We start from the raw sequence: 11,378 nt of genomic DNA on the forward strand, positions 1-11,378 counted from the left end.
ATAGATTATCGGATTACACGAAGACTTCTCGTATTCTACAAAAGCAACCGTGCATAAAGATTTGGACTAAGTATATGCTGGAAATTTATTAATAGAAAGTCGTTTTTATCTACCAGTTTAAATTTATATTAAATAAAATCAAAGAAAACCTCTATACACCCTTCATTCACGCACCCTTTTCCGTGAAATGTTTTCATTCTAAGAACTTAGTGATTATCTCCCTTTAACCACGGTTTTAACTCGAAATCTCAAGCGAGCTTAGGAAAATGAAAATGAATCAATTCCAGAAAAATCGGCCATTTTCTTAATGTTCATCGATATATTACGACAGCTTAGGCTAAGAAGGTAAACCTATACAGTATAATTTCTACTACTAGCCCACTGAATAGTTATCAACACATCGATGGATAGGGGTAAATAATTATGCTTCTACTATACGGGGGGTGGGGGTTTCACGACGCTGGCTCGAAGCTAGCCTGGCGGTCGGGTGTTCGATCCCTGCGTTGGCTGAGAAAGTTCATCCAGATTTTCCGGCGTGGTTCCCCCTTCTCAGTGATGCAGGACGGAGGGCCTGACAAGGACAGCTGTCTAGTCATTCGGACCGAGGTCCTGTGTACACTGCAGTGGGAGGAAACCGGAGGACCCGGAGAAGACCCACGAGGTTGGACAGGCAACCCTACTCCATGTCGCGGACAACCAGGGAATCCAGACCACGCCAGTTGACTCAATGACAGACCTTATGATACAGCGCGCACGTGCTAACCATTCGGCCATCCAGCCCCCGTATATCTGCGGGAGCTCCACAAGATCACTGCCAAAACTAGTCTGTGCGGGAGTCTATATATAAATTCATACCGATGACTGACGCAACTGAAGAATAATAAGCCCGAAGTGTATGACCCGTCGGAAATTTTTTTTTCAAATCTAATACCTCCTAAAGAGTAGAATCTCTAGCGTATATCCAGAAACATTAAATTCAGTTGAATCAAGAAGAATTTGAAATAAACGTGAATCTGATTGAAGACACTGATCTTGATTGCGCGTCACAGAAAACTCTAGCAAGCTCGAGTTTTATGGGAGACTGGGGACGTAACAAATCGTAACCCAGATTTAAATTTTCAAAATAAATATGGATTTTGTACAATGATTGGCCCCTCTTCAGTGATAACTGGCACCCTTTTTTGTCCAAATTGAAACTTTCTGAGAGCACGTCTTTTATTTCTGAGAGCACGTCTTTTTATTTCTCAGAGCACGGTTTCCGTCCATTACAGCAGGGACGTGCTGCAAAGCCCGTTAAAATAGGTTCTGATCATGATAAACGGCCTACTGTTGGTCCTCACCCAGAAAATTAAAAAAAAAATAGACGACCGTAAACACGTTTTACTGCTGTTCTGGGCTGTGAGTATACAGCGATTAACCGTTGCCATATATGCAAGTTACGACAGGTCACAATATTTATCCGATTTTGACGAAACTTGAAATATAGGTTTATCTCCCAAGGATCTCGGATCCTTTGATATTGGCATGTATCAGATCGTAACTCATGGATAATGGCCCCTGATTTTACGAAAAATCACGTTTTTAGCTTTTGGACACTCAGAGGTCACAACTTTTATCCGATTTTGATGAAACTTGAAATATATGTTTATAACCTAACGATCTTGGTTCCTTTCGATATTCGCGGATAACGAACCGTAACCGCCTGGATTATGGCCCTTGATTGTACGAACCAGGTTAAGCAGGCGACCCTACTTTTTGTCACGTGTAAGTAGGTTCGAAACCATAACACTACTCAATAAATGACATACCTTATCACCTAAAGCGCACGTCAGTTATCATTACTTATCTACTATCTATTGGTTAAATTTAATGTAGCATACTCGGAATTTTCAGTGGCGCGACGGTAGTGTATGACGTCGTGCAGGGTATTCTGACTTTTCCATTAACATTTGGCACGACTTTCCATTATGGCAACAAAACATGCGTTCACTAGCAGATCCCATTTTCCATTCCAAAACCTTAGAACGAGTGACGAGTGATTGAATGTCAATTAACCTAGCACATTGGTGGCATTAGGTTATATTAAAAGGAAATTCCATAGTACCGAAGTTCACAACGTGATTGTGTTCGGGGGGTGGGTGGGGGGGTGGATGGCCGAATGGTTAGCACGCGCGCGCTGTATCATAAAGCCTGTCATTGAGTCAACTGGCGTGGTTTCGAATCCCCGGTTGTACGTGACAAGGAGTAGGGTCGCCTGTCCAACCTCGTGGGTTTTACTCCGGGTCCTCCAGTTTCCTCCCACTGCTAAAGACCCCTACGCGCAAGCGAATTATTGAAATAGAATTAAACCATATGTTAGTCCCGAAATGACCTAGTTTGTGTCGAGTGGACGTTAAACCCCATTTCTCTCTCTCTCTTTGATTGTGTTCGATGTAACGGGAAATGATTTGTCACTACTGTTGAAGTCATGTAGAGGTTCGTTCACAAAGTGTTATTATCACCTTTAGCTTTGAGAGACTCCAAGGATCCGTTTTGGGGCCAATCTTGTTTAGTCTCGACTATATAGCCAGAAACATGGATGATCCTGCTTACGACACCCAACTATACATTTCCTGTGGGATTTTAATCTCCCCAAACTCAATATTGAAATATGTATTCAGGATATCAAGACATGGATGAGTAACAATTTTCTAAAACTCAGCGCTAACAAGACTGGGCACCTTGCAATTGGTTTTAGGCAAATCTGCATAACTTAAACAGTGAACCCTCTATATATGCAAGAGACAGTTCTCCCTCCCCTTCAAATTTGAGAAAAACATCGAATTTGATTCTGATTTGTCTATGGAGAATTCTGCAGCTTAAAACCATATTGTTCATTATATTCAAAATTAAAAACGCGAATTGGAATTCAATATTGGCCCATTTCAAAAAATAATAATTAAAACAAAAAAAAGATAGGTTGCCAGACAACGAAACATACGCCCACAGCAGCTATATCGTTCGGGCAGTCAACAAGAGTTGTCGCATATTTTTACTTTTTTCGGTAATGAAACATTTATAATACATTAAAATCTGATTAAGAGTAACAACTCATTAAGTAATTATCAGAAAACCATTAGAATTTGTTTGGTTTTTATAAAGTTCTGACCCATACGTTTAGTATACGAAACTTTTAACATCATGGATTTAGCTGTTTAAGTCATAAAGATCCATTGAAAACCAATATACTTGTTCGTCTCAAGACCTTAAACACTGTGTATCAATTTAAAGTCGATCGGATATTGACTTTAGCCTCTAGACCGTCCACAAGATTTTTCAAAGTGATCATGGGCCATAACTCTGGTAGTAATTATCGGAAATAGCTGAAAATCAATAGGCTTCTTCGTCTCATGACCTTAAACACTGTGTATAAATTTAAAGTCAATCGGATATTAACTGAAGCCTCTAGAGCGTGCACAAGATTTTTCAAAGTGATCAAGGGCCATAACTCTGGCAGTAATTATCGGAAATAGCTGAAAATCAATAGGCTTCATTGGCTCATGACCTTAAACCTTAATCGGATATTAAGTTTGGCCTCTAGAGCGTCCACAAGATTTTTTGAAGTGATCAAGGGCCATAACTCTGGCAGTAATTATCGACAATCACTGAAAATGAATAGGCTTCTTCGTCTCATGACCTTAAACACTGTGTATAAATTTAAAGTCAATCGGATATTAACTTTAGCCTCTAGAGCGTCCACAAGATTTTTCAAAGGGATCAAGGGCCATAACTCTGGCAGTTATTATCTGAAATCGCTGAAAATCAATAGGCTTCTTCGTCTCATGACCTTAAACACTGTGTATAAATTTAAAGTCAATCGGATATTAACTTTGACCTCTAGAGCGTCCACAAGGTTTTTTGAAGTTATCAAGGGCCATAACTCTGGCAGTAATTATCGAAAATCGCTGAAAATCAATAGGCTTCTTCGTCTCATGGCCTTAAACACTGTGTATAAATTTAAAGTCAATCGGATATCAACTTGTGGACGCCGGACCGACGGACGGACGGGGGCGACAACAATATACGACCACATTTCAATGTGGGCGTATAAAAACGGTCTAGAATGAACTGCGGTTGAATTCGGTCGGTCTGTTCATAACGTAATTCAGTAGAAATACCGCTTTTAAAACAAATTAACTTTCTATACCCTCATATTACATTGATATGTGTTTTTAAGGTTCAACAAAGAATAGAGATATACGCCCTTGTAATATATGATTTTATTTTTATTAACGTATAAATGTCTGAATAATCTTTGACACTCTTATCTTTCCAATCTTTTATGTTTTTATCAAAACTGTGGTATAGACAATATATTTTATTCGCAACAATACGTTATCAAGGTTTAAAATATTAAGGTCATAAAATTCATTTGGTCACATTGTGGAATGACACTATATAAGAATTATTGATAATATTAGTGATAAAGTTATCCGACGAAAATTGAATTGGTCTTAACAAATAGATCTAGCCTTCTTTTCATATTCATTGCCAAATTTGTCCTGCTAAAGCGTCCTGTTTGTCTGACATTATTTTTTTTTTCTTTTCTACTCACAGAACATGCTTTTTGGAATAATAGTGAGACAGATAACTTAACAATCGTTCAGATCTGGATACAAGTACTTAAATATGCATTTGTGTCCGATTAGGGTCATTTATTTAAAAAGAATCACGTTTGCAACTTGAATTTTCAATTGGTCTTCATTTTCCAAGATGGCTGACATTTTCGGCTATTTTTTCCCAAAATTTTACCCACTGGACCGATTGAGAGGATTTTTATACCCCACATTTTCATGTGGACGCATTTTGTCGTCGCCTTATATGTCTGTCCGCCCGGACGTCTGTTCACATTTGTTTGTGGACAGTCTAGGTCACATTTTTAACAGATTTTGATGAAACTTAAAGCATATATTTATCCCAAAATGATCTCGGGTGGATGCGCTTTCGGTGCGCATTGGACCGCAACTGTTTGAGTTATGATCACCTCGATTTTACGTATAATTATGTTATATATACGAAGGGTGTGGGCCCTAAATAAGTCAAAATCTGTGGTCCGATTCAGATGAAACTTAAGATATTTGTTAGGATCCAAAGATCTTGTAGGAGTTCGATTTTCGTGCACATCAGATCGCAACTTGGGGTATGGTCCTTGCCTTTTACGCAAAATGTGAAGTATGCCCACAGGTTACGGATCAAAACATCTTGGAAGAGTTCGATTTTGGTCAGCATCTGAACGCAACTTCTTGTGTTACGACCCTTGCCCTTTATGCAAAATGTGAATTGTACAAAGTTTGTTGACTTACTATATAGAGCCCTGAACTGTTATCCGATTTAGATGAAACTTAAAATATATGTTAAGCTTCAATAAAATAGGACAATTTGGTGTGATTTTATAGCACAAAATGATATTTTGTTGCCCGAAAGCCAATCATATTAAATGTGGCTGACATCTTGGATTTTCGAATGGTTAATGAAGAGCAGTCCTCAAGGAGTTGTTGTGCCAATTTTGATATTTATATCTAAATTTGAACAATATCCCGTTTTAAGCAGTCATCTGCTGCACTATTAATAGACTGTTCGGTGGTAGTGTTACAAATAATGTTTTCAGAAATGTGTCGTAGTGTTTCACGATCACAAGATTTCAGACATTTGCGCGTAAGTGGGGAAAATTCCCGATTCGAGAGTATCTTCCATTTGCCCCAATGACCAACTATGCCAAATTTTTCAAACTTCCAAAATATTTGTTAGAATTAGACTCTTCTGTAGCAAAGAAACCTCACAACATTTTTGAACCGATGTGTCAGCTTGACTGGTATTGTTGGAAATGAAATTTATATTTTTGATAATTACACACAAACTACTAAAAACAAAATCTACATATTGTTATCAATTTTTACAAAAATATGCTTGTGGTGGGCGGTGCTATTTCGGTCCAGAGGCACGTTTTAAAATGCCAACAATCAGTACAAAATATGTATCCCTCATTCGTCAGAGAAGAAATGAAATGAAATGGGATTTTATGTCTTACTGTTTTGCTCCTAAACTGGGCTAATGAAGACGGTCATTCGTCAGAGAAGCGCAGTACATGTATATAGTGGGTATTATAGATACTAAAAACCAATGCCTCGTCCTCTTAAACAGGCAAGCAATCTATTCAAATTTTTAAAAGTTCGTATGATAAACGCGGCCTCTGCATGTTAACACGATTTCGTTAAAAAGACACAATAAAACTTGGGTAAAGATTCGGTTACAAAAATCTGGTTATAGCAAAAAAAACTTTGAATTTAATAATGGAACTTTGGTGAAGTCTTAGTAATTCACATTACTAAATTACAGAATTGGTAATCCACATTCCACAAAGATTGGCCACAGCTTAATGGATTTTTTTAAAATACAAATATCTGGTACATACTATAATACGAAGGAAAGTTTGACTTATATTAATTAAAGGATTAGATTGCCTTTCTATTGATACAACAAAATAGAAATGAGAAGAAACTATTAAACTGTCGAAAGAACATGATATCAAATTAACTGAAATATAATTTACAACAAAGAAATTAAGGCAGTTTCACCAATATTCTACATTGGATTTTTCCATGACACAAACGTTTTAAAAAAATATGTCGAATAACAAATTATTATGTCAAGATATATTTCATAATCGAATTGTCCGATCAATTTAACTAAAAAATACTTTGTGGGTTGTTCACTGGGATGTACGCATTTATTTTCGGTGGTCGCAGTGGAATATATATAGGGGGTGGTTAACTGAGACAAAATCCAAGGCTTTTTGTTAGCGTATATTGCAGGATTCTCCCCACGTTTAAATTTTGACTTTTAAAGTTTGTGAACCTGCAGAGGACAGCGTGGATGATTTTGACGCAGATAGATTCTCACACGCCAAACGCCGTACACGTTTATAAATGTTTGAAAGACACAATGGCCCCATTAAACAATACATTACATCACTTACATTTGTGTTACATATTTTTATTCATAACAGGATAGATGTTAGTGTTAATAAAAGGAATTTGTATTATTTTCCGGAACGGTATTATAGGAGTATTGTCAAAAACAAAAATATTTGATATCGCCCAAATAAATGAAATCTATTTTGTCAATTTGAATTCTGGTTGGAGTCTAAATTTCCTAAATCTAGAATAGAGTCTACATTTCCCAAATCTAGAATAGAATCTAAATTTTCCAAATCTAGAGTCTAAATTTCCTAAATCTAGTGTCTGAATTTCCTAAAGCTAGAGTCTAAATTCCCTAAATCTAGAGTCTAAATTCCCTAAATCAAGAATCAAAATTTGTAACAAATATTTATCTTTTAGTCCCTACGGATGATAAAATATATCTTGTAAATTAGTAATAAATCTGTATACATTAAAAATGACTGAAAATTTGGAAATTATATATCAATTTCATGTTTTGAATACTAATAAAATAGAGATAAGTAAATGTAAATATATTGTATTAAATCGATAATTAATGTATAAGGTAGATAGAATTATGAAAAAGTTATATTTTTAAAAAATGATATCATCGATGATTAAAAAAAAAGTACATGCTGTGACATTCTGAACCATTTTCGGTCATTGTCGAATACATTATTTAAATATTTTAAAAAAATCACCCTCAATAAAAACCACTTCAATAATAATATATCGATTGCTATATTAAATAAGATGGGCGGCATATTTTGACACCATATATAGAAATTGTTTTAAAACTTCAAGATACGAAATTATTTTCGGTCATTGTCGAATACTTATCAAAATTATAAAAGAACCACCCTCAATGAAATCAGTTTTAAAAATATATTGATTTCAATTTTCCAATATCGAATAAGATGGGCCTCAGTTTTTTTATACCATATTTTAATTTTAAATATTTTTTATTTAACATTCGAAGTTGAATTTTCAAATATTAGATGAAATATTTTAGTAAATGCTTGCTTTTTTCTAAACACCTATTTAGAACCCTTTCCTGTGAAAACAACAAACCAAACTCCCCTGAAATATTAGAATAAGTAATGCAACTATTAATGCTAAATGTTGATGGGCATAGTAGTTATTTAAAATATTTATTTAAATTAGTCGAACGAGTCTTTGAATAACGGTTAAGTGTATGCAAAATATTTACATCTACCATGAAGCATGCGGGTGTCAATTCTTTACTCCCTTGTTAGTGGTGTGTTGTCGTTCTATATATGTCCAGGGTCAATAACGCCTACCCAAGTTTGTTCCTTTTGTGAAAATACTTGCTAATATGACAAGATATCACTTTTTAACGAAAAGATGCATGGGTTAATTGTTGGCATAGTTTTCAACATATTTTAAGCATAAATCGACATATTCTATATCAAAATATATCGATATACTTACCTTCTCCTTTGAGTGAGCCGCCATCTTGATTACATAGTGCTAATGGGCGGAGCTAATATTTAAAACGAAAAAAAAATAAAGTTTTAATTTCCAATAAATGCACATTTTCTTCGATTTGATACGAATTTTTAGTGTTTAAAAGTACTCTTACATTTTGCATATTTCGAAGAAATTGCTGTATTCCAAGAATCTCACGAGTTGCCCCCCTTTAAACTTTACACGGAATAACAACAAACGGCAGAAATGCGTCATGCAGGCCAAATAATGTAGTTGCTATTATTTATATAGCATATAAATAGATATTATTTAAATGCCGTGCTTGTTATGCATATTCTTTAATACTATTCTTGGAACATAATTTCAAAAAAAGGCAAACCGGTTTAAACCATGGGCCTTATTTTAAACGTGCAAATATAATAGATTACACGAGGGGACAATGGATTTATAATCGATTTACTACTAACACTATAATATTACTTGGTAATTTAATAGAGATTTAAACTGAATTATATTCTGAATAAATATATCGCAATGAAAAAAAAAAGGATTTAGGAACTCAAAATGTCTGTAAATAGCTAGAGCAAATGGAAATTCAAAATCAGTTATACCTCGACAGGAAAAATTTAAAATCGGTTAGACCTATTCATAATTATGATTCATAATTTAATTAAAATGGTATTAAATTTAGAATAAAAGTGTAAATTAGTCGTTTAATTTGGTATGACTGTTCATATTGCCTGGCGGAGGACCTTTGGCTAACAAAATATAATGTATATAACAAACATAAATCAGAATATGACCTATAGACTACATACGAGGTCTGGCTGAAACGTTCTAAGTCTGAAAAGGATAGATCAGTTGGGTGGAAACTTTTGCCACTAACAATTATAATCATTGAATTAATCATAAGAACTGAAACTGTATGTTATTGTCTTCGTACCAGGCCATCTTGTAAACCTACCCATTGAAATCACTAGAAATGGACAAAAACCGGTTATGAGCAGCCATCAAGTACCTGAATATATGATCTATATAGACTATTATACTAAATAGGCTGTATATAATAAATCAAACTTATCTTTGTTTTCTTCACTCTTTTGGGTTTCAGAAATTCTGAATAAATGTGTTCAATATCACGTATTTTACTTTTCTAACTAAAAGAAGATTTCATTGAAGATCACACAATCTTCTAAGAATCGAAAGCGATAGTTTTTAGTGGGAGTATGAAACTGAATATTAAAATGTGGAAAACGAATGTACTACGTTTCGGCAACAGGTTTGTAACCAGTCCCTAATCAGTTAGCTCCTTATTATTGTGGAAATATCCATTTGTAATTAAATTGAATGATAACACCCCTTCCATGGACTTTTTTGAGGTTATTCAATAGGCCTATGGATATTTATTTATATAGGCCGTCCATAAATTTTGTACCTGATACATTTTCCCGGACAGCGGCGCTAGGGCCTACTCTTATTTTGATTTCCAACTGACGGGGGATCTTCAGCGTATATATCAGTGGTTATACACGATTTTTTTTTCCATCCGAAGAACAAAGATTAAGATAAAAAAATTCAGACTTAGTAATTCCATACACTTAAACAAAACTCAATCATAAACAAAAAGCCCCATCAGAACAACAATCAAAAATGTATATCCTACATGGAATATACGCTTTGTATGATTGAAACAGACAACTCAAACAAAAGAAACTAAAGTCTTACTCAGTCAAAAATTATAACGTGCACATGTTTACAATATAATTTCTGAGACATAGGAAAAGAAACTGCAGACAGATGGAATTACAACGGCTGTCCCAGACCTCCTAATCCCATGCACAAGAGAGTTTGGGAAAAAAAGTTACAGTTTGACAAGAAAAGTACAGATACTTTATACATATTCGTAAATTTTAGCAAGAAAAGGGTCAAGTTAGCAGTAAAGTGCATTAAACAGGGATCGCCTGGAAATTATCATTGATGTAAAATATCCAGAAGAAATAATGAAATGATTATAGAATTGGTGAGTAAAACCGACCTCTTCAGATACAACAAATTAACCCAAATAAACATAAAACATTTAAGGATACATTAGCTCGAGTTATATTTCTTATAATTTCAAAATAATTGTATATGAGAATGATTAAAAGCTCAAAATAATAAAAATAAATGATATCACGAGAGATTAGTAAGCTCTCGATAAATCATGAAACGAGATCATGCTAACTAACTGTAGATTTTATAATACTTACGTCATTGGTATATATAGGTCTGAAGATGGTGCAATGGCAAGACATTGCCACACCTGGGAAGATTTATTGTTTTCCGCAGAAAATGTATTTTTCCAGGTATTTTGGATATTACATGTAATCGAAAGTAGAACTATAGAACCTTTGATCTCGAATTAGAAACTCGTTTTCAAAACTCTGATTAATAATACCCAGAAATTATTTTTAAATAACCATATATTATCAGAATATTAGTCCTTGACATGAATAACAATAATTCTCAGAATTAATTTGCACCAAAGAGAAAGAAATCATCAAATCAACAATTATTAGAAATGTGGAACCAAACCGAATTTTGGTGGAGACCTTTCTGGTGTTTTATTATATAAATGAATTGGGGTTTAACGTTCATATACTTTTCTGCACCAACCAGACTAATGGTGATGGGGTTTATTATAGTAATAAGAAGGACGTGCTTGGATTTAAAAGCAAAGTTGTTAATTATGATAATGGGATATGCATTCAATTCACGGATGTTAGGATATAAATAAAAATGGTTTATAGTTTTCAATTGGAAGCTCGACTCGAGAAGGTTATTTTATCAGGTTCTTTTGAGACTTCAATAGGGTTGAACACACTAGGACGAAAGGATTGCATGGTATGGTATTTTTCAATATATTATGTCTTTAAATATATAGCACAATGAAGGTGTCGGAAAAATATCAGC

General features: G+C 34.6%; 1 protein-coding gene across 1 annotated transcript in view; it reads right to left on the bottom strand.

The window, feature by feature from the left end:
* LOC126811740 (interferon regulatory factor 2) overlaps nt 1-8,572 on the bottom strand; it is a 49,029-nt gene extending 40,457 nt beyond the window's left edge. Inside the window, exon 1 of the mRNA XM_050537610.2 lies at nt 8,430-8,572. Within this exon, the coding sequence (XP_050393567.1) occupies nt 8,430-8,453 (24 nt within the window). The 5' untranslated portion in view covers nt 8,454-8,572. The remainder of the gene's footprint in view (nt 1-8,429) is intronic.
* Nucleotides 8,573-11,378: the final 2,806 nt, after the last annotated feature.

The sequence above is a fragment of the Patella vulgata genome, chromosome 2 (assembly GCF_932274485.2).
Source record: "Patella vulgata chromosome 2, xgPatVulg1.2, whole genome shotgun sequence".
NCBI classification, from domain to species: domain Eukaryota; kingdom Metazoa; phylum Mollusca; class Gastropoda; family Patellidae; genus Patella; species Patella vulgata.